The sequence below is a fragment of the Hippocampus comes genome, unplaced genomic scaffold (assembly GCF_001891065.2).
Source record: "Hippocampus comes isolate QL1 unplaced genomic scaffold, H_comes_QL1_v1.1 scaffold132, whole genome shotgun sequence".
Lineage (NCBI taxonomy): Eukaryota > Metazoa > Chordata > Actinopteri > Syngnathiformes > Syngnathidae > Hippocampus > Hippocampus comes.
The window spans coordinates 646257-671022 of record NW_017805467.1 but is presented as its reverse complement, the minus strand read 5'-3'; the positions used below and the strand labels follow the sequence as shown (position 1 = coordinate 671022).

The 24766-nt window shown below is 42.6% G+C and overlaps 1 protein-coding gene across 15 annotated transcripts in view; it reads right to left on the bottom strand.

Annotated features, from left to right (window-relative positions):
- Nucleotides 1-1224: 1224 nt before the first annotated feature.
- ephb3b (eph receptor B3b) overlaps nucleotides 1225-24766 on the bottom strand; it is a 56454-nt gene continuing 32912 nt past the window's right edge. The window contains exons 4-16 of one of the 15 annotated variants that reach the window (XM_019875355.1): nucleotides 22063-22218; nucleotides 20785-21120; nucleotides 18365-18501; nucleotides 17609-17771; nucleotides 17284-17392; nucleotides 15806-15858; nucleotides 15091-15330; nucleotides 12594-12841; nucleotides 12008-12223; nucleotides 10860-11045; nucleotides 10392-10591; nucleotides 7058-7213; nucleotides 1225-2802 (exon numbers count right to left, since the gene is read on the bottom strand). In XM_019875355.1, coding sequence (XP_019730914.1) covers nucleotides 2694-2802; nucleotides 7058-7213; nucleotides 10392-10591; nucleotides 10860-11045; nucleotides 12008-12223; nucleotides 12594-12841; nucleotides 15091-15330; nucleotides 15806-15858; nucleotides 17284-17392; nucleotides 17609-17771; nucleotides 18365-18501; nucleotides 20785-21120; nucleotides 22063-22218 — 2309 coding nt within the window. In that variant the 3' untranslated portion in view covers nucleotides 1225-2693. The remainder of the gene's footprint in view (nucleotides 2803-7057; nucleotides 7214-10391; nucleotides 10592-10859; nucleotides 11046-12007; nucleotides 12224-12593; nucleotides 12842-15090; nucleotides 15331-15805; nucleotides 15859-17283; nucleotides 17393-17608; nucleotides 17772-18364; nucleotides 18502-20784; nucleotides 21121-22062; nucleotides 22219-24766) is intronic. The other 14 variants (XM_019875360.1, XM_019875358.1, XM_019875362.1 and 11 more) reach the window with 14 other exon arrangements.

Sequence of the window (24766 nt, the reverse complement as noted above, 5' to 3'; positions counted from 1 at the left end):
ATGTTTCCACCACAGCACAGTTCCGCTGGCGACAGCACGATTTAGGATTTTAAATCCAAATTTTTTCTTTGCTATACTCTAGCAGCAGGATGTGGAGACTGCCATTCCAGTGCAACAAAGAGGCACACAGTAAAACTAAGAATAAATACTAGATGGAGGCTATCCAGCATTTTGTGTTCTTTTGTCTTGGTATGTGGCTGTTTGAAAACAAAAGGTGCATTTTGGGATCTTATTTCAATTACCACTGTCACTTGAGAAGGACAAAACTCTTGTCACCCAATCGGTGGATTGCATTTGTTTAGCCTCCTTCGGGTACATTCCCACTGCCGTGAGTATGATGGTTCCAAATAGTGGTACGGTACATTGGATTTATATTTGCGAGGTTGAACCTGAGTGAATGGCGCTAAAATTGCCAACTGACAATCTTGTGTTGTAGCATCGTCCGAAGAAGAGAATAGGATCTGAAGCGTACTGGTGTGGCAGTATGTGGAAAAAGATGAGGCATTGTAAAATAGGAACCGTATGGTTATTTCGCATCATTTTTCCTACGGCCTTTAACAACAATCTACACGGGAGAGACATATGCATGGTCACGAACAACACAGTATCACATCAATACACACCTACCGTCAAATTCATAAATGCATTCACCCTCTAAAGCTAAAGAACACACTGTCTGGCAACGCAGCACCTGAATGGTCTGTATGAGATTGATGCAATTATTGAGTCCGATGAAGCCTTCAGGTTTTCAATAGTGTTCATACCAGGGCTGTGGATGTGCAGAAGGCTCAGCCGAGACAGGATGATTGCCGGCCAGACAGGAAATGAAGAGAGATAATGATAGGTCAGCCTGCCATATGCCTGTGTTCACTGTGTCCCAGCAAAGTCAGACTGGTTAGAAGCATTAATGGACCGGACAGACAAGACCAATGGCTTTGTCGCCTGACATCTCTTGATTCTTTGATGCAGGTCGTTTTGTGAGGATGTTTATTAAAGCTTCTAACGTGGAGAAGAAGTTTAATTTTCTCTAAGGATGAACATGAGGTTGCACTTTTAATTTATTTCCTTTGGCTGGAGCACACTTAGTCTAATTTCTTTCTCTTCATCCCTATGCCTTCAACTCATTTCGCATCGCCAAAGAATCTGTTATTCTATACTGACTTATCCTACCGTTCTTACAAAATATGTACTGGCTGTTTGGAAAGACAACAAAAATACAATATGCAATGCACTGTATATGTCATTTATTGTGTTTAATCATCATCAATTCATCAGCTGAATCCTCTTCGCTTTTCCATCTGATTGTTTCAAATGCACTTTCCCAAATGGTCTTGTGACCCATCTGGTAAGTGGCGCTAGGGAAGTGTGGGAGAGGGGATGGGGCACAAATAAATACATAGGAAAGGATTTGAACAAATTAAAACAATAATTTTGATTATTTCTGCATCCAGGTACTAGTAAGTAGAAAATTGTCCACGACGGGTTGCTCTGCATACCTTATATGCATATATATATATATATATACTTCTCCAAAGTTGACCTTGTGATTCTATTAATAAAAAAAAGGATGTTTTTAACAGTTGTCCACAGAATATAGCATATTGTTCCAGATATAATTGCTCCTCGTCATGGTTCAGTTCATGCGTTAATTCTCCACAGTGGCAAATAGCGGAAGCTGTATTGTACAGTATACTTGTGTGCAACGTGACACACCTGCACATCCAAGCACACTTAATTACACATTCGCCCACACACACACACACACACACACACACACACACACACACACACACGCACGCACACACTAAAAAGGCCGAGTGGTCTGTTGTGTTGCCACAGTCCTTGTGTCCCCGTCTCACAGAAAGAGTCCACTTGGGGTATTTCAGTTTGACCAGCCATTTTTAAACCACAAATCTCCCTCAAATGTAAGAAAGTCAAAATGAAAGGAAAAAGTTTGATGTGGACAAAAAACAAGAAACAGTTGATGACCAAGTGATCCTGATCTTGTCAAAACCCTGCTTCAGGTCAACAAGGAGTCCAACTGTCCTTAAACAAGCATTTGACGGACCGCCACAATTAACCTGATCATTTACTTGAGTCCATCATAGTACCTCACCCTTCTTCAGCAAGTGCCCTTTTAGATAACACACCTTCAATATGAAGATGGAGAACAACACATACGCAGTGGAACAACTTCCGGGAAAGAATTGTCCTCTGTCTCCTTTTAGTTTTAGTCTTCCAGCATGTTCATTCTTTGCTATTGGTTATGTCCGTCAAAGTTGGGGTTGCGGGGCAGAAGGAAGGGGGCGCTCACATCAGGATCACTGTGACATTTCAGTTAGCAAAGCCAAGCTTCCTAAAACACACGATCATGCAAAGTAAACCTAAACCAGAGCTGTTGAGGCTCAAATGGGACGGGTACACTGACCCCTCTTTCAGAACACACACAAATTGTGATTGAATAGGAAAAAAAAAAAGTACACGATGAATAACATAAAACAGGAAGTGGTAGTGGTGAAAAACAAAAAGTAAACAAGTTTGAGGCACTGCAAAAGTCAGTTTTGTAGTGTCTAATTGGCAGAGATGGGTCAGGCAGCTTGGAATTTTCCAATGGCTCGATCTGGCACGGTTTCTCTCCCTTTGCTCCTCAAACTGGTCGTCTTGCGACTGCACCGCCGTGGGTGTGTCTTTTCTCACACCTGGACAGGAAGTGTCTGGTTCATCTGTAATCTCATGTCCTGAATGCTACCCAGTATCTTCTTCTGGTGGCCAGCCAATGTAACGCCTATCCGCAGCAAGTCCCTAAATAGAGCAAAAGAGGAAGAAGGGAAAGTGAGTGCAGGCGGTTGGGTCATAATAAAATAAAATCAGGCAAAGGTCACGTTTCAAACAGTGAACTGTAAATCTAATTTCAACCACGAGTGTAAACAAGTCGGATGATCCACAGTCTTGGTCATCAACCATAAAATGCCTCCTTCAGTTTAAGTCAACAAAACGGGGGCTACGGGATCATGCTGCTGTTGCTCGGCAGGTGAGCAAAAAGGCGCAAGTTAAACTGCCAGAGAATAATAGCTAATGATTAAATAACCAGCGTAGCTACTGTTAGGCAGCTGAACTGTAGAGCTGATATGACCGAAAGCTTCCGTTTCTAAGAAGTACAAGTACCATCCAGGAGATTTTTTGTTTCTGAAAAGTATTAAAGGGTAGGGAAAATGCCCGATTCACGAGACTAGAAAGAGAATCATCACGGGCAATAATGAAAAAAAAAAACCACCATGGATTGTAATCGGGGATCTTCAAATATAAGCACAGTTCCATACTATTTTTTTCTGTAATGCGCAATATTTCTGTAGAAGCCCATTCATTCACATATAGACATCAAAGAGGACTTGAGCCCCCTGCCCTTTTTCTTCCTTGGAAAAAAAAGTACTTTAAAGAAAAAAATGAATACATTATTAACCTTTTTTTTCTCTCTATCTCTCTCTCTCTCTCTCTATCTCTCTCTAACTCTCCCTGTTATAAATTCACATTACTGCTTTGGCACAGCTTTCTTGTCAAAGCAAGGTTATGTTTGGGGTGTAACAAAATGTTTTTTGACCGATATGATTCGACACAAACTGATATATGAGACATGCACATAGCGACCAAATCAGTAACTCACCTGTCCAAACCATGACATTATAACAGTTATACAATGTAGGGATATTGCAAAAAAAATGAAATCACCTATACTTTACTGTATCAAAATAGACCATATCATTGAGAAAAGATTCACGACATGAATCAAACCAGCCCTAGTTTGTTGCATTTGTTTCAGCACACAGGTCATCTTAAGCATAATTCATTTAACTAAAATATTGTCCACACATAACTAATGGAAAACATGTCATTGAATAAAATTCTAGTCACCTGACCTCTGAAACGCAGCCCCTTAAAAGAGCCTCATTTAAGGGGCTCATAAAGTACATCCATTTTTGGACTTCATGAATGGAACGGTCACATTGCTGCACTGTTCATGTCACCATCAATGACAATTCAAATCTACATCAAGTGTAAACCACTTTACCGCTTGATGGAGGCGTGGCTTTGGAGACCTTTTTTTTTTTGTTTGTTTGTTTGATGTAACATATCGATGTTTCCACGCAGGTAAATATTCTCATTTAAGGCCTGAGAGAGTGCATCATCTTCATTACTGAAGAGGGTCTAATCCAATTCCTCTGAGGCAACGATTAGTTTACTTTTGGGGCTCTGCCACAGTCTGTGTCCTCTCCATTCAATCACACACAAATTGTGGATAATCTAATATTATACCCGGATACCTAACCATGTGCTTTACTGTGTGACTTTTGGCTTGCTCTATGTGAGCTCAACCCAGAACCCAAAGATATGAACACATTCTCACCAGTTGCTCATCTTTTCCAAAACTTACTGAGGGCGTATCATTCCAATTACGCACAAATACAGGAAGGCTTTTGTTTTTTCCTAGTTTGTCATTCCCATCAGCATAGCGACAGAGGATGAAATGAAAATAAATGGGTGCCATTAGAGGAATTACTGGCCATTTGGGGCAACAGAGAGCCACAGAACACCACACCTGTCAGCCTGACCAAATTGAAACAAATTACCCCCACCTCTCGTGCCTATTACACTGCTAATGAGGAGGACTTATTTATCATTACAATCCTAATTAATTTACTTGATCATCACCGGCCTCCGATTTTCGCGAATTTTATTACATAATTTCCTCTTTGTAAACAGCAGCAGGAGGCAGGTGAATTTTCAAGGTCAACAATTAGTTTATGGGGGGGTGCAAAATTAGACAACATGAGTCTGGGTTAAATGACACTGTAGTTTTGAAAGGGGAGCACAGCAAAGCGATTCCCACCACTTTTTTTGGGAGCTATATTTCCATCATCTGCTTTTGCACTAAACTTACGCCATGACTGCTTCTTCACTATCATCACCACTTCATCATGTTTAATTTAGCCGTAAGCCTTTTTTTTCAATTCTGCCAAGGGCAAGCCGCATTCCCTACATTTTGCTCTCAACCTCAGATCAATCACTTTAGGCCTGATTATCTGAAGTGATCCACTCACTCTGCTGTCATCTGGGCAACCAGGTCAAAGGAAGCAAATCCGGCATTGATGAAATTGTCATGGTAGCGGCTCATCTTGATGGCGTCCAGCCAGTCTCCCACAGTGGTGAAAGTTGTATAGTCTGGCACGCAGCGGTCAAGCAAGGGTTGGGATACCCTGCGTGGCGGAATTCAGGTAAGGAGGAGAGAGAAAGAGAGAGAGGGTTAAGGTGGTTACTCTATCGCCTCTATCGGCCAAACTAACACAATAAAATGCCTCCTTGCTGAGCGCCACCTCACCACCTCTCCTCCTCTCTCCTCTCCTCTCCGCCACATGTCATGAGTTGTGCATGTGTGTGGGGGGGATGGAGCTAGCTTGGGTGTCACTTTAGTGGAGAGACTGGCTGGAGGTTTGGTTGGTGGATGCTGGCGCTGCAGCTACAATGGAAAAAAATGGTGTGGAATTTATTCAATTTTAATTTAAAATGCCTCCTTGCTGAGCGCCACCTCACCACCTCTCCTCCTCTCTCCTCTCCTCTCCGCCACATGTCATGAGTTGTGCATGTGTGTGGGGGGGATGGAGCTAGCTTGGGTGTCACTTTAGTGGAGAGACTGGCTGGAGGTTTGGTTGGTGGATGCTGGCGCTGCAGCTACAATGGAAAAAAATGGTGTGGAATTTATTCAATTTTAATTTGTCGAGTGGGTCCATGACAGTTTGCACCGTGGTCAACTGGTTTGCATGTCCGTCTCACAGTGCAGAGGTGCAGGGTTCGATTCCGGCTTCGGCCTTACTGTGTGGAGTTTGCATGTTCTCCCCGTGCCTGTGTGGGTTTGTTCCGGGTACTCCTGTTTCCTCCCACAGTCCAAAAACATGCTTGGCAGGTTAATGGAACACTCTAAATTGTCCCTAGTTGTGAGTGTGAGCGCAAATCGTTGTTCATCTGTGTGTACCCTGTGATTGGCTGACAACCAGTTCAGAGTGCACCCCGTCTACTGGGATAGGCTCCAGCATGCCCATCACCCACGTAAGGATAAGTGGATAAGAAAATGGATGAATGGATGACATCAAATCATCTGGAATCAGATACATTTTTAAGTAGAGTACACATCTACTTAAAAATACTGTATATCTAAATCCAGATGATTCTATTGTGTGCAGCCACTTGACAAAACACAATTGGGTAAATTCAACACACCAGGTTTTTCAGTGTAGTGACAGGAGGTGTCTGCTTACAAATATACTCTTAGATATATAATGAAGATAGCAAGTTGTTTCGGAATTGAATCACAAAAAGAAAAGAGTCACACAGTAGATATGGCCCTCAGCCTTTGCAACTATAAAATCGTAATATTGGCATGACAAATGTTCCCCGTTTGTCATTCCCATCAGCATAGCGACAGAGGATGAAATGAAAATAAATGGGTGCCATTAGAGGAATTACTGGCCATTTGGGGCAACAGAGAGCCACAGAACACCACACCTGTCAGCCTGACCAAATTGAAACAAATTACCCCCACCTCTCGTGCCTATTACACTGCTAATGAGGAGGACTTATTTATCATTACAATCCTAATTAATTTACTTGATCATCACCGGCCTCCGATTTTCGCGAATTTTATTACATAATTTCCTCTTTGTAAACAGCAGCAGGAGGCAGGTGAATTTTCAAGGTCAACAATTAGTTTATGGGGGGGTGCAAAATTAGACAACATGAGTCTGGGTTAAATGACACTGTAGTTTTGAAAGGGGAGCACAGCAAAGCGATTCCCACCACTTTTTTTGGGAGCTATATTTCCATCATCTGCTTTTGCACTAAACTTACGCCATGACTGCTTCTTCACTATCATCACCACTTCATCATGTTTAATTTAGCCGTAAGCCTTTTTTTTCAATTCTGCCAAGGGCAAGCCGCATTCCCTACATTTTGCTCTCAACCTCAGATCAATCACTTTAGGCCTGATTATCTGAAGTGATCCACTCACTCTGCTGTCATCTGGGCAACCAGGTCAAAGGAAGCAAATCCGGCATTGATGAAATTGTCATGGTAGCGGCTCATCTTGATGGCGTCCAGCCAGTCTCCCACAGTGGTGAAAGTTGTATAGTCTGGCACGCAGCGGTCAAGCAAGGGTTGGGATACCCTGCGTGGCGGAATTCAGGTAAGGAGGAGAGAGAAAGAGAGAGAGGGTTAAGGTGGTTACTCTATCGCCTCTATCGGCCAAACTAACACAATAAAATGCCTCCTTGCTGAGCGCCACCTCACCACCTCTCCTCCTCTCTCCTCTCCTCTCCGCCACATGTCATGAGTTGTGCATGTGTGTGGGGGGGATGGAGCTAGCTTGGGTGTCACTTTAGTGGAGAGACTGGCTGGAGGTTTGGTTGGTGGATGCTGGCGCTGCAGCTACAATGGAAAAAAATGGTGTGGAATTTATTCAATTTTAATTTGTCAAGTGGGTTCATGACAGTTTGCACCGTGGTCGACTGGTTTGCATGTCCGTCTCACAGTGCAGAGGTGCAGGGTTCGATTCCGGCTTCGGCCTTACTGTGTGGAGTTTGCATGTTCTCCCCGTGCCTGTGTGGGTTTGTTCCGGGTACTCCTGTTTCCTCCCACAGTCCAAAAACATGCTTGGCAGGTTAATGGAACACTCTAAATTGTCCCTAGTTGTGAGTGTGAGCGCAAATCGTTGTTCATCTGTGTGTACCCTGTGATTGGCTGACAACCAGTTCAGAGTGCACCCCGTCTACTGGGATAGGCTCCAGCATGCCCATCACCCACGTAAGGATAAGTGGATAAGAAAATGGATGAATGGATGACATCAAATCATCTGGAATCAGATACATTTTTAAGTAGAGTACACATCTACTTAAAAATACTGTATATCTAAATCCAGATGATTCTATTGTGTGCAGCCACTTGACAAAACACAATTGGGTAAATTCAACACACCAGGTTTTTCAGTGTAGTGACAGGAGGTGTCTGCTTACAAATATACTCTTAGATATATAATGAAGATAGCAAGTTGTTTCGGAATTGAATCACAAAAAGAAAAGAGTCACACAGTAGATATGGCCCTCAGCCTTTGCAACTATAAAATCGTAATATTGGCATGACAAATGTTCCCCCCCTTCGCATACCGAAGAGTGACCTGGGAAAAGTTTGACAACAGGCAGTGTGAAAGATGCGTTTAGGTCTTTGGTCTGAAATGCTATTATTTGGGGGGTCGGGGGGGGGGGGCGCTAGAGGACACATTTGGGTACAGGAAACATTGGAATGATAAAAGGCTGCTTGAGTATGGAAAACCCTTTATATCCCCGAGAAAGATGTATGAATGAAAATGGAAAACAATATTTGCAATAACAGCTTCCAATCACCAGTAAAAACGTTTTTCAGGGTTTTGGAGAGTGCTAGTGAAAATCGATGGCCATTTATGAGATGGGGGGGGCGGGGGCACTGAAAAAACCTGAACATATGTGTGGATGGTAGACTTTCTCTTCTTGCGTCTGTGGGAATCTATTTACTGTATGAAATAACCATTTCAGGGGTTGTATTTCGCCAATAAACTGAGTTAACAATGAATTGGGGTTTTTTTTTGTTGTTTTTGTTTTTGCTTCTCAAACAAAGTTTAGCAATTCACAGGTCAGTATGAATTTAATGAATATTTGTGAGTGACTATATCGTGTATATTCATGTTTATGCATAACCTTTCACCCATACAGTATTCCACTACGACACAAAGGAGGCCCCCTTTTTAAAGAAAACCCCCAAGCCCCTTTGCTGATGCATGCTCTAGATAGATGGCCCACCTTGGAAGTTTAATAAAACTGTAACAACTCAGAGAAAAGTGGAGCGGATGAAGAAAAGGTGGGAGAGAAGAGTTAGTGGGAGGTGTGTTGAGGGAAAGAGTTTGCAAGGAGAAAGAACTGGGAGCACCCAAAGAGAAAGAGTGCTACTGTCTGCCCTCCTCTCTGCTCTGTTGATTCCTGTCATCCTTTTTGATGGCATTAGATTCATTAACAATTAAAAGAGGAATGAAGAACGGTGGAAAAAAAAAAGAGAGCGGGCAAAGAACTGTAGCTAATAACTGTGATACAGAGGCTCCATTGAGTGGTGTAGATTGAGTGATTTTTAATAAGAGCCATGCTTCGGTGCCCAAGGCCTCAGGCTGTTGTTAAAGCCAGACCAGGGCTCTTCTTTAATGGGGCATTGTTGGTGCTCCTTCTCTCAAGTTAGCTTCAAAAAGATCCAGTATGTTGCTGGCCACATGTAATCAACCAGTTGGAGCACAGTAGGGATGCTGGGTAATGTCTGAGTCCCTCCAATGATGATGATATGGGCAACAACTAAAACGCCTGGAACTGTGACGGTTTCTCCAAACTTTAGTCATTATTTTTTTTTTTCAAAACTCCAAAGCAGTGGCTGTTTGGAATTTCTATTTGGAAATCTTAAGAGAGAAGCAATAGAAAGAAAAATACACAAATGGCCAAATGCAATGTGAGCTGTAAGGCTAGCATAAACAATACTGTTGCTCATTACTCTGACACCCTATGGTGCAGTCCGTACTGATGTCAAACATGACGGTTCCACATGACACAAAGAACTTTTTGCCAAACTATGTTAGGTAGCCCCCGGCTAGCCTTCAATGCCAAACAGGACGATAGTCTCTCCATTTTGCAGATTTGTCGGCAGGAGGCCACCTCTCTGCTGGCCCGTTTTAAATCTTGTTAGTGGCTAATTAAAAGGCGCTCCCATCTTCTTTTTGCATCGCCTTAATCGAGCTAATTAACCGCAAGCTTAATCTTCTAAGAACGGCACTACAGTGGCCAACCGAGACCCTAGTTTCCCCCATGAGCACAACCCAGGATTGTCTGCAGACCCCCCTCAGGACAAAAAGACCCTGATGTAGGGACAGATAGGTAGGTCACCCCCACCCCAATCTCAGTCACTCAAACTCTGCCACCATATATCCTTCAAACTCTTTCCAAGAAACAGCTTGTGGATAACGGCAGTGCAACTGACTGTACAAAGTACAGCATTAGTGAGCTCCTCATTTGCAAAAGTATTTCTTGAAGTGCCAAATTTAGATACAAATGTAGGCCCACATACCAGAAAATGGTGACCCTTTCAGTGTTTGCACAACAAAATGCATTATTGCGGTAAATTTGGGTTATGCGTAAGTAGTACATAATATCTTAAATAGTTGAATGACCGAAGCCATAATTTCAGCTCAGGCTGAACCAGTAAACATTTTAAGATTTTTTTAGGGACCAATCCAAACAAACATTCATTCCTGTTATCTCTCAACCAGTCCTCCTACTTACCCAGTAGACTGTGTGCTGTTGGTGACCACCTTGAGGCTGGCGGCATTACGGATGAGTTTATCCAAGGTGGCGACAATCTGGGTGAATTTTGGCCGTAGGTTGCGCTCTTTCACCCAGCAGTCTAGCATGAGCTGATGTAGCGCTGTGGGGCAGTCCATCGGCGGGGGCAGTCGATAGTCCTGCTCCACTGCATTTATCACCTGTGGAATGATCAAGAAAGAAACAACGGTGACCTCCACTTGCCAGATACTTTATCAAGGGAAGTGAAAGCGAAAAAAAAAAGGCTTCTAGTTGAATAGGTGGAATGGTAGTGGTGGGTAGGTTGATATAGAAAAAAATGTTGGGAATGCACTGAAAGTCAGAAAAGCCAGAACAGTATGAAAAGAGGCTATTTGTAGTCTGCAATGCAATATATTGAAATGTAAACCTTTGACAGTCTTAAACATGCATGCCACTTTATAAGCTTACATCTTGATTGCTCATGTCCCAATACGGCCGCTCTCCATATGACATCACTTCCCACATGACAATTCCGTAGCTCCACACATCGCTCGCTGAGGTGAACTTCCTGTAGGCAATTGCCTCCGGTGCAGTCCATCGAATTGGGATCTTCCCTCCCTGTGGATATGCGAATGAGTAGGTGAGCATGAAATACTGGAGGGATGGAGCACAAACACAGAGTCACACACATACAAGAGGAAAAGAGAGTGTGAGATAAATGCAATCCGGGGAAACATTTATGCACAAACACATGGGTGCAAGGCGTACAACACACCAGGTTAGTAGCATGGCTCCAAAACAATGACACATGGGAACATATGAAGTTTGGATCACAATGATATGTACAGTATGTCAACTAGTAGGTATGGCAAATCATGTATACTTTTCAGCTGAATATGCTACTGTTTTTATTGCTCTTTTTTTGTTGTTTTTCACTCAATACAGACAACGAATTAATTCATCTCTTTATTATTTATTTATTTATTTGGCTAAATCGGGTAATTGAGAACCGCTTCACATTTACAATGCCAACCAGGAGGCAATTTCGATTTCAGTGTCTTGCCAAGGGAAATTTCGACAGCAGACAGGTGTAGCTGGGATTTAAACCGCTGATAATTCAGCCACCGAACAACCCGCTCTACCAAATGAGACGGCCACAGCCACCCCTCCACGAAAGTAGTTGCTAACTGTCATGTAATCGGTGACTGTTGGTGTTAGAAACAGACAAAAACGAGGGAGAAATGTTGCCAAATGCTCCATTTTTTTTTGTCAAAAAATATAGCATTGTCAGTAATTGTAGAGGGCATTGTAAAAAGGCCATGTTAAAATAAAAAGCAATGTCAGACAGACTACACATTACTGAACTATGAATCTGATTTCCCCTGAGACTTCTGTGAGAACATATTGCAGCCTATTTTATCACATTATTCTTCTGTCCAAATTAAGATCAAAGACCCTCCCCTGTGTCCCTTGGTAGAAAATATATTGGCGGTGTCAAGTAGCTGCTACCGTTTTATAGATTGCTTTTGTGAGTTGGGCTCAGAAGTATAATTTATTGATGAATGCGTGCTTTATTTTAGTCAACAAAGAAACATACACCTATTGTTAAAGCTTACCAGTGAGCTTGTGTAGGTTGGGTCTGTAGGGTCGTCCTCAAGGAAACGAGACAGGCCGAAGTCAGACACCTTGCACACCAGGTTACTGTTGACCAGGATGTTACGGGCAGCCAAGTCTCTGTGCACGTAATTCATATCTGACAGGTACTTCATGCCTGCTGCGATGCCACGTAGCATGCCAACGAGCTGAATCACTGTGAACTGCCCGTCATTGAGCTGACGATGCGAAAGAGAAAACATGAGAGATGAACTGAATTGTAGAAAAAGGTCAGTGTTTTCTTGCCTTTTCATTTTGTATCATTCCTCTGTCGGTCATGTGTACTTATTTTTTTGATATCTCTCATCGTTCACTTTACTGCATCTTTCATACTTCATACTCTCCAATTTCTCTTTTTAAGTGTCACCATTTACATTTACATAAAAACATTCGAAAAAAAAAAGGTGAAGACATTGTATCGGCAAAGTCAGCAAGATGTTAAAAATTGCAGACATTTGCAGAGCAGGGTCTAAGCATTACGCAAGCTGAAAAATAAATCTCATGAATCTGAGAAAAAAAAATGCAGACTGCTTGAATTTTTGTCCTCACCCTAAGGAACGAATCCAGTGCTCCATTTTCCATGAACTCGGTCACAATCATCACGGGTCGACTCTTGGTGACCACCCCTTCCAAGCGGATGATATTGGGGTGGTCAAACTGGCCCATGATGGATGCCTCTGAGAGGAAGTCTCTCCTCTGTCGGTCAGTGTAGCCCACTTTGAGAGTCTTGATTGCGACAATGATCTCACGGCGGCCGGGTAGCTTGAGGCGACCACGGCATACTTCACCAAACTCTCCTGTGAGAGCCCAGGTGGTGACAGCCCAAAAGAAACGGCAAAGAAGGAGAGGAACGATGGAAAGAGACAGAGAGAGACAAAGGGTGGGGAGAGATGTACGATGGAAAAGTGGAGGAGAGTGGGGGAGAAGAGGGGAGAGGGAACAATCAACTGGTTAGAACCAAGGAGCCAGGGAAGGGCAGCAGGTGTGGGACAGGGGGAACTGCATGAGAAAGCCAGGACTCTAGGCCATAGTCAAAGGACGGTGATGATGGAGGAGCATATAGTGATTATATGCCAATAAACTAAAGCATTTGATGCAAAATGTGAGATGATGCAGCAACATAAATAATGGCATGTGATGCGGATAGGAGTGGATCGGGGAGTGATTAGGAAGGGTGGCATTTACAAGGGGGAGTGGAGCTAAGCTTTGGAAAGGTCTGAGAAGTAGGCGCAGGAGGAAGAGATAGGTGGAGATAGAAGTTTGGGGGTTCTGGGGCCGGTGGATGGTTTACATTTCGATTCTACACCAAGCGTGATGGCCAAAGTAATGCGTGTCAACAGCAGTCAAAAGGTAACACAGTGAAGGAAGTTGTGGGCAAGGGAGGCAGGAATGTAAGGATGGAGGAGGGGAATAAAGGAGAGCAGGAGGACATGGAAGACGGGGTTGTCACTGCGAATGCTGGGAAGCAACGGGTTTCAAGTAGTAGCCTCAGCAGCAGGAGAATTGCCGTAGTAGTAGTAGTAGCAGCAGTCGTAAAAGTAGTAGTAGAAGCAGTAGTAGGAACTCCCTTCTCTGCCATCACAGCGCCCTCTATTTTGGCTTAGATACAACAATAAGAAAAATCAAGCTCGCTTGGTACAATCCTGTAGTATTCTGAGCAGAGATATAACTAGAAAATGTATCAAATATGTTGAAAAAGTTGACCATTTAAACAACAACATAAAATGGAAGGGAAGGCTTTTCAAGGAGGGAACTAACCAGAAAAAGTATTATGTGCAAGGATTGTGTGTCAAAGTCAAAACTAGCTTGGCCGAATTTATTCTCAAATTACTTCAGTGGCATCCAACCAATTTTGGCAATGGGGTCACTACTGTATCGTCCCTTTTCAAAATTATCTTTTACTCCAGGGGAATCTGGGGGTAATGTAAGTCAATGCTACTCTGTAACTAAACAAGTCCTGGTAATTGTATTAGAGCCCACATATGCCCCAGGAGATGCTTCGCAGAGAGCTGGACAATATTTTACAAACTAGAAGGATCTAATTTGACTACTGTTGGTTTTTAACTTTTTACCCCTCAATTTAAATACATTTAAAAGGAAACCCAAAACTGAAAGCAGTGTGAGACGAAAGTCACATTTAGCCTAACGTCTGGTTTCCTTAAAGTCAAGAATTGAAATGGGTTGCCATGCAATGCTCCTTTAGAAAAACAAACAATAGTCTTGTCCTTGCACAGCTACTCTCTGGTTTCCTGGATTGGTTTCACAAAGATATGACTTTAGACTAGATACTAGATCAAATGAGTTTCAAAATTGAGGGTTCCACAAAACTCAATGACTATTTTAGTTGAATTCAAACTAAACTGAATGAAAGAAGTAAGAAAAATGTCTAAACTTTCCATGATAGTTCTAAAATAACTGTGGGGTTCCTTAGACTGTATAGTACATGATCGTCAATCTTTCATGTCTTGTTTACAACTGACAATAAAAAGTTATATATTTCTGAAACAAGACAACCAGGTAGAGGAGTCACAGTACGATGGGAACCCCCCCTCAAAAAAACCCAACCAAAAATAGAATAACGAGTGTTGCGTGCAGTCAGTAATACATGGCTTGTTTGGACATGTTTCATGTAATTGAAACAAATCACTGCGATTGCCTGGCAACCAGTTCAGTGTGTACCCCGCCTACTGCCCGAAGACAGCTGGGATAGGCTCCAGCACGCCCTTGCGAGTCTTGTGAGGATAAGCGGACCAGAAAATAGATGGATGAAACAAATCAAATTTATACAGTTTTATAAACTGTTTTGCGCGTGTAAATGAAAGCACTTTGTGAAACCAGTCCAACGAGTGGGCTCAGCTTTCCCCAGTTAGACAATCATTTAACACAAAAGGTGTGAACACCACCCCCCACCCCTCAAAAAAAAAGAAAACAGGGAATCGGAGTGCCTCTAAGAATCACATCTAATAAAAGAATCAGATTTACTAAGAGACTAGAGAGGAATTTGCAGGAGGTGGCAAGTCAGACGGGGAAGGTGGTAAGGGCATACCGATGAATTGAGTGAAAGTACCGCTTGGTGTGAAGTCCTCTAACGGTATGGCCTGGAGGTGACTAGCAGTCTTCCCCCTGTAGCTCAGGAGCTTTGGTGGGTTACCTGCGCCGATGACCTCCTCGATCTTCACACAGGAGACATCAATCTCTTTGGCAAACTCCCTCACGGCTTCGTTTGGGTCCTCATAGGTGAACGGGTCAATGTAGACCTTCATTCCCGGAGTGACTATAGGGGATTCAGTGGCAAGAACAGGAGAGTGAATCTATGTTGCCAAGTCGAGTTCGATAGTTGTACATGTTGACACCCAGCACCACTGGTCAATTTAGCTAGGTACTGTTCTCCGCAAAGCTATTCGGGTTTAAATTTCCAACACAGAGTGTGTAGGCAGGATGGCGCAATCAGCAGCCCAAGTGACTAATCCCTGTCTACCAATTGTCGCATTGCAGTGTCCCGTGTTCCACCCTTTAGGTACCATGGTTAGTATCACGGAACAGGGTACCAAATATTGGCATGATATGAAACGGTTATTTTGGCAACTTTAGTACAGAACTGAGCTGAGCTGTGGATGTGGTTGCAATGCTTTAGCGGTGCTCTTAAAACATCAAATGATATATTTTTTATAGTTGACAGATTTATATTTCTCAATGGGAAAACATGTTTTTTTTTTAGTTGATGGTACAAAAAGGAAAAATATGCCAGCAAAGATACTTACTGTATTGCTGTAGTTTCTCTGTGTACTCTGACTCTGAACCATTCCTTTGTTTTCTGTTTAAAAAAAAATAATCATAAAAACAACAATGAATTAACCATGTGGGCAACAAAAAGGTAAAAACATGGTGACAGTGCGAACATAGTATCTGGAACAGCATAATCGCACAACTGCTTTGTGAACAGAAAACGGTTGATGCAAACTGCATCAGTGCTGGTTTGTGTCACAACCTTGTCAGAAACAGCAAGTAAAACTTCAGTTATTGGACCTTCAACATGAGCAGCATAGAGATACCGACTCAAACTGTTTGCCTTTTTTTAACTTTCATCAAACTATTTAATTCGCTTCGCCGTAGGTACTCAGATTCTTGATCTCTTGCTGTGTTTTTAATACACTCCACAGTTTTATTTTTCACCCTGCCCCTTTCCCTCCTGTTTGCTAATATTTTCCATTTTACACCATCTGTACTCAAGGAGGTTGGATAGTAGCGTACGATGGCGTAACGAGGGGGCAGGGTTTTTTTAAATTACATCTTTGTGTGCTTCCTTTGTTGTACAACCGGTAACCAGTGTAATAATACCGGCTGGTGATTTGCATTTTATTTCAAATTCTAATTTGGTTCCCGAATATACCAAAGCCCAGCGTTTTTGTGTTATTATTTTCTCTGTGTTCTTTTATAGCCGTCGAAGCAGTAGTTAAGCCGAGACCCTGCGAGAGACACAATGAAACGGTGTGAAAATAGAGGAGAGTGGAGAGGCAGGAGTGAGAGCAGAGGGGGAGCCAGGGAGATTATTATTCAGTGTAGCATGACCGATGCCCACGCTTGTCAGCCACTGCCTGAGCGGGCTTGAGAAGGGAACTGAGTGGGCGCCTGTCGGTGGTTGGTGCCAACCTTTCACACGTATATTTGCGCACATGTGGCACTGTGCTTGACAAATAAGTTGTGGTAGGACAAACAAATACGTTGAAACCCAAGTGATGTTCCACTTTGTGAAAGGTGTGAAGAGAGGCGTTTATCCTCCAAGTACTATAAAGGGACCCTGCAGACGAGGGCCCAACTGCACAACTGGTGCTGAGATTGGGGCTCAAGCCTACTAGGTCGAACATGCCGTACCCACTGTGGAAAGTCAAGTCAAAATTGTTGACTATTCAAAGACTCATAAGACTGTCTGGGATTCAGTGGCCTCCAAGGTGGCACACAACAAGCAATCGACTGAGACTGTCCTGCGGTGGACCGGAGGACATGTAAACAACGTTGACATTTGAAGCTATCTCGGTTCATTCAAGTTGAACTGAAAATATCCTCTGCAAAATGTCGCGCTCTTTGAGCATGTCGTGAAGGACTAAGTTATTTGAAAAAGTGACTTTCCGCTGTAATGCTGCTCAAAAAATGTGATTCATCCACTCCAATACCATGTCTTGCTAGCTTGGTTGACATATACAGTATTTTTTTTTTCATTAAAAATGAATCATATTCATACCTGAGGCAGACAATGGCGATGACCACAACGGCAATGATAAAGACAAATACTGCAGCGGCTGATCCTACGATGAGGGGTAGTTGCTCCTGCCACATTTTTGGTGGGTCACCTTGAGGGTCAAGTAGAAAGAAAAGTTGTAATCCCAACTGGGTGAAGTTAGATGGGTGAATGTTTAGAATTATACAGTTTGCGTCTCGCACCAATACATGTTTTTAAGGCAAATTAAATTATCATATGCATATCCATATACTGTCGACTTCATGGAGGTTTTGCTGCTAAAACCCATATACCCCAGAATATCAAAATGGGTATGAGAGTGACATACTTTGCAGGTTGGTACTGAAGTCAGCTGCGTTGCTATAACGGCCATAACCAGCCACTGTCCGTGCACGGACCTGCACCACATAAGGCGTACCAGCTTTGAGACCTTCGATGCGGGCATTGCTGCGTTGGGCCGTCATGGTATGAGCAATAGCTTCACCCTGATCCTGCAGAGAGACACAGCCAATGATGAAAACTAGTGAAAAATACAAGATCCCTGGGTTGTCTCATTAATCCTCATCCCAGCTACTGTTCCTAGCACGGCTGACCAATTTCACTTTGTTAACTGGTGAAAAGGGAATGAAAAAGTAAGAAGCAGAAATAGTGAGACACGTTCAAGTTGCCTTGCTAATCCATTTGGGACGGGGGGCAAGACAACAAACGGCAGATATACACTGAATGCCTTTGTTTACTCCCTAAGGCACTTCCAGTCACAGTTCTGTGCACCCCTGAAAAATAATTTCTAATGGAAGGATGGGGAGAAAACTAGGGGTGATATGGAAGGCAAAGAGGGAGAAGAAGAATCAGGCGTGCACAGAAATCCAGTGTAGAATGACGATATAGTAAATACTCAGGCATGGAGAGAATGAAAGAGGGAAATAATTCGGGGAGGATTACGCAAACACATTTTGGAAATGGTGACTTGCTTTGCTGCAACCATGTGTTTATCAGCGGTGGCATTGTTTTCCTCATTTACAAATGCACAGATGACACTGTGACCATGAGTGTCAGTGAAATTGGATTGAATTAGAGGACTTACATTTGTGCTTACCTTCTCATGGTACTTAATCTCATAATCCAAAATGATTCCGTTGGGTTTTTCTGGAGGAAGCCAGGATAGGCTCATGGTACTTGCTGTGGCTGCCATCAGGTGAACCGTGGGTACTGCAGACGGGGCTACAAAAGACAGAATGGAGGAGACAAAACACACATTTTCAGATTTTTTTGGGGGGTGGTGGGGGGTTTCAAATCATGGGCTATTGCTTACTCACAGAAGCAGAGTTATGAATTTTGTGAAACCAGTCCCCATCATTATTGATGAAACTTGCAAAATCTAAATGTGGACAATTCATGGACCATGATCTGAGCATAAGGATATACTCACTATACATTGTCACATATAATCAGTAAATTAATACAGCACAGAGGTATACCACCCAGCTGAGCTTTCAGACTTTATTTGCCTTTTTGGGTGAAGTGATCTCTATAACAGTCACCCTTCCCACTCTTCTTCAGGCTCAGGCCTGATCTGTACATCTGACTCACTGTCTCCTACATTTAGACCTTTGTTTCATAACATGCTGTCTCCCAATGAGCTTCTCCCCTTTTCCACACTTACAACTTTCCTTTGACATTTTGCAGTCCGTCAGTCTTAATTTTTGATCACTTTAACAGCATTATCTGAGCCTTTTCCTCACCAACCCAAACCCTGCAGGCTCCCCATTCTTGTTAAAACATGGGATGCAAACCCAGTTTTTTGTTCTTTGATCCCCCACCACTTGCATTTTTTTCGACTCCAAATCCAGCTTGTGTCTGGGGCCAGGAATCCTTCTGTTCCTCCTCTGCCCTCTTTTGCCCCCCCCCCACCCCAAAGCCTTTTTTCTGTCTTTCTGTCTCCCTCCCATGCAAGCCCACCCTATCCCAGACCTCCACAACACCTCTTTCTTTCTGAAAAAAACAATGAGTCCAGGGTAGATCCCCTGCTTACTCCTGCTGTGGGATTAGGCTCTGTCCTGCAGGAGCAGATGTAGAAGTAACCATGGAGGTGGCCTCCACGGCTTATCACCACCCTTGTATTTATTTTGGTTCTTAAGTTGAATGCACATGCGGGGAAAGGTCTTGGGTCTACACCGGTAATAATCTAATCACAGATGATGCACTCTTGCCCCTCTTTTCCTCTCCTCCTGCTCTGATCTGACCTAGACTACCATGAATAGACATTTGGGTTCTGTCCTTTGTCGTGCAGCAACTCTCGATAAACCATTGAGAGCCTATCATAAGAGGCTATGGAACCCTCGGGTCCAAGACCCAAAAAGAGAAGGCATTCCTATGGCATCTTTTAGAAGAGCGGAGGCTCAAGGGTAAAGGACAAGCCCACAGAGAGAAAATGATGAGGGGGATGGGTCATGAAATAATCCTTTATGTTGTCTGAGTTTACAGAAAGAGCAAATTTAACAAAGCGACCAAATATGTCAAAAACTGAGTTTTTAAGAGGCCAGAGAAAATCTGAACAACATCCATTTCTACATACGTTCACCTTCAAGTATACCAAGCCACATTGCTCTATTTAATACTACTTCTACTAATAATAATAACAATAATAAATAACCGATACAATTATATTTTCAATAAGACTATGTTTACATGTATTTTACTGCATTTTTTATTTCTGCAATCTTGTCTGCAAACACAAACAAAACAAAAGCATACTGAATACATTGACCTAGTTACTGGTTTTGCTGTAGGCTGATGGAACAGTGGGTTCGGAACAGTTGGTTGCTAGAATATTGAAGGTTCAACGTGTTGAATACACTCTACTTGCTACTTGGAGTTGTGGTCAAACAAAGCAAGCTGTGGGTGGGTGAGCAATGTCTTTTTCCGAAGAATATTTTGAAAGAGATCAGATCCGGTTCAGTTATGTACAGTAGTAGATCTGCCTGTGCAATATAACAATATACTTTGTATTTCATCCTGTGGTATAGGAATTAGAATAACATGGATTTAACATACGATATAACCCTTTTTTTAACGTGGCAATTTTTAGAATTTCTACTTCAGGTAACATATTTTCTTTCCTTTTCCTCAATTTTTTTCTTTCGTGATACGCTCACCCCGAACGGATTGAAGCGACCACGGATTACGTAGTAACACCCTTGTTCAGTGGCAGCCACAACAAGCCAAACAACTTAATTTGTGTTCTGAAAACTCAACTGCTGGAATAATGTATTTGTAATTTTACGGATGAAATGGCCGATATACTTGAATGTTACTTGAAACACATTGTTGGATTCACTGTAATTCTTTGCAATTGAAAAATGGTTAGACACCCAGATATGTTTAAATTATTTATCCACTGGGGATTTGTTATATGTTTTGTTTTTATTCATCTTTTGTGATTCCTATATCCAGAAAGAAACTGTTGAACATCATGTGGCATCAGAACGGCGCAGTTACACTTACCGGCTTGATTAGTGGTGATATTCACAGCAGAAAACTGAGGTGTGTAAGGGCTTTTGTTGGAAACTCCATTGACTGCCTGAATCTCAAAGCTGTACTGGGTATGGGCTTGTAGATTGCGCACCGCCACTCGACGCTGGGTCAAACCCAGGTGGCGCGGCGAGATATCCACGTTGTCATCGCAGCGGGAACACATTCCACGTTCAGGCAGGCACTTCTTACAGATGATGTTGTAGAAGGTGTCATCGCGGCCGCCCAGATCCCGTGGCTCACTCCATTCCAGGACAAGCGAGGTTTCATTCACAATGGAGATGACATTACGTGGGGCGGAGGGAACAGCTGCAACAGAAATGACGGGGTGAGGAAAATAGGTTGGGAAGGAGTCCGGATTAAATCCCCATGCAAAATAGGTGGATCCAAATTTGCGTTTTTGACAAGGCAATCATGTGCGAGACAATAAAAGTTCAGACTGCTTCATTGCACTTTCATTTAAAACATATTCAATCCTATTTTCAATCAACAACTTGTCCGCTTTTGCGGTGACATTGTTTTAACATGTTAATTTGAACAAATTTTTCTACCCCTTAATAAGTCTGTTCCACCAGTTCAGTTGAAAAATAAAATTTGAATTGCATGCCGATTTCCACTCCCTACTTGTGTGTGTGTGTGTGTGTGTGTGTGTGTGTGTGTGTGTGTGTGTGTGTGTGTGTGTGTGTGTGCGCACGCACACGCGCAATTTGGAATGGAGGGTAAGTGAGAGAATCTATTGGCAATTCTTATCCAATTACCATAACCTTTTCTCTCATTGCACTGGGGAACACTCATCCCCATACACCATGCCACTAACCACCTCACACCGGCAACAGACAGGAAATGTAGATTCTTCTCAGGTCTCCAGCGAACGCATCAGTTCCTATGTGTACATGTTTGCATTTAATAAAAGCACGGTTAGCCTATAAAAAACACTGACGATAGACAGACTTCTCTTTGAAGACAGTTGGGCCCGGATGATAACGTTTCAGATAAGAGTGGGAAAACAAGCAGAAGTGTTTGCCTTCTGTGTGCCCCGGTGGGAACAAACTCCTGTTCCGAGTGGTGATAACGCTTACTGATGGCCCAAAATCCATGAGGGAAGTTGAGGCCTTATGACCGTGACTTTAAAATTAATTGAGCAGTCGGGCCAACTCTGACCTCCGGATCACCTTTGACAGGCCCGTTTTCATGCAACGTGGAGAAAAGGACAGATGGATATATATATAAGCAAAAGCAATCATCACTTACTTGTGCACGGAGAGTCTGGTGTGTCTGTGTCTGAGCGGTGGTAACCGTTTCGACAGGAGCAAACGCTTGCCGCTCCGGCACTGGCACGGCTGTTTGCCGGACAAGGCAAGCAGAAGCCTTCCCCTTGCTTGTACTTGAAGGTGCCAGGGCTGCAAGCTAATGTGGAAAGGAAAGAAGATGGAAAACAAAAGTGTGACTAATCCTGATTCACTGACTCTGAAAAATAATTTGAATATTGCAGGATTATGTACAATCATATTTGGTCAAACATATGTCATAATTTCCAAATTGGAAATATGTATCTTCCTTGAATGAAAACGTTTTGAAAGGATTAACGACACAATTCAATTCCACAACTATGCTTTTGCAATCATGTGGCCTACATTTGAAACACTGTCTGAGATTGCATGACTCGCCTCTTATCGACAGTAATTGGTTCATCTTGAATTTGTTTAACATGCATTGGTGTGAATTCAAGGCTCACCAACTCACATATGAGGAATTATGTGCGAAAGGAGATGTGTCAAATTAAGTCAACCAAATTTAGCACATGGCTCTTTGAACCACAATATGAGCACTAATTTGATGTGTGCATAAAAAAATGTATAATAATAATAATAAAAATAAGTGTTATTATTATTTTATTTATTTATTTATTTATGATTAATTGTTGCTACATTCAAGAATCGATATATCTTATGCAGTTGCTGAAAGCTAACTTTAAAACAAATTATAATGTATATTGCAGACATGCAGGTAAACTGGAAGTGGGACTAAAAGGCTCTGTATCTTTGAGGAAATGTTATGATCAAGCCATGTTAATGTCATTAAGATATGTAATATAGCAAGAAATAAATGCAGCTCATTGTTGTTCGTGACTGTCATGGATCCAGCTGCATAAAATTGTCTCTCACCATGGCCTCTGAGTTTGATTTATTTTGGTTTAGGCTTCCTGTTAAAAGGTTGGAGGTCATAGCAGCGGACCACTTATTGCTCCCGCTGCCGCGTTCCTTTTCTCCAAAACTCAATATTAGCACATGGCCGCCAGTTGGCTAAGTCGTGTACATTAGTCCTGAGTGTGTTTGTTCTTCAACCATTAATCAAAGTTATCCACACCACTGGCTAAAAGGAAGTAGCGCTGGATAAACACATAAATATGACCTTGACATATAGCAGGCAGCTTCTTGCATGGCTACCAGTTGGCTGAGCCCATGCAGGTTCATTTTAGTTCACCCCAATATCGGGAAAATAATTTCCCAACTCAAGGCAGTTAGAAGTTTAGGATTTTACACGTTAGCCAAATCAAAGAGGTTGAGGAAGCGTCCCCATTAAATTAAGCTTTCTCCCCGTGTTTTAAAGTGCTGATCAATCACTTCTTGCGAGTAAAGAGGTCATACTCTGCCTTTTATCCATTTTCCCCTAAGGAACCAACTGAAGAATGAGAGAGAAAGAGATGGGGTTAGAAAAAAAAATAAGGGAGGGAGAAGGAGAAGATGTGGAGGCAGTGGGAATGTTAATCCCGCAAGCGTTCCCCCCCTTCCTCCTCACTCTCCTGTGTCTTATCCTCTCATGCAGAACATAGAGCTTAAGAAGCTGATTAAAATGAATGGTGAAATTGGAAAGCGTGGCGCAAAGAAAAAAGCAATGGCAAAGCAAATGAGTGGAAGGGAAAGGAGAGGCTCATCGATTAATAGCAATGCACACGTCCTTACTGTAAGTCAGATGGTGTATTAATGAAAGAAATGGCCTTTAGATTAGAATGAAATGAGGTTTGTGGGGGGTGGGGGGGTGTTAGTGGAGAGTGAGCGGGAGAAAAATTGGGGAGCTAAAGGGGATACTGTCCTTTAGATGAGAAACACAGGAGGGAAAAATATCATAGAAGGGGAGAGTATTACACAGTAAAATAAAACCTTCAACCCCAGCAACACATTTTAAATGTATACCAGCTCTAAAAAAACTGTGCAGTATTGTTTGAAAAATTTGAATGTATTGGATTTTATTAGAATGTACAAGTGTCCCTAATGCGCGATGAGTGATTGTTCAATGTGGAGCAAGAAAAGCGCTTATGTGCAAAAAGGAGTCTTGTGAACCCGAACAGCAAAGTGGCTGTGGTGAAAATGCGCCAAGTGTCCATACACAGGCAAGTCTCCATCACCTCTGCTCATCAATAACTTTGCCAGCACCCCCCTTATCTCATCCTGCTGTCTTTATTTGTCCTACACAACCTGAGCCTAATTTTATGCCCCCATACCTCTCAACACACACTTTCCATTTATCCTTCCCTCTCCCGCTGTCACCTGCACTCCATTTCAGACGAGACCTTGCTTGGCTAAATTCACCTTGCACTCAACCTCTGTGAACTCGTTGTGTTCTCCATCAGCCTTGAAACTATCATCAGGGACCTCCCTGCTTTCATAAATAGGCAGCCTCTCCTGCATTTCCATTTATTTAGCAACCGGGTGCCTTGGTTAAACCAAGGTCAGAAGGGCAAACACTTGCTGACAGTGTCATCTTAAAGTGAATTGTTCTCTCTTGCAAACGTTGGATTAATGTTGCATCATTCATATACGGTCCTTTGTGACCAAGATTCAAACTATATTGATAGATAGATAGATCGATAGATAGATAGATCGGTCGATCGATCGATCGATAGATAGATACAAAAACATTAGTCCTTGAGTCAGAAATCAGCCAGTACTTTGAT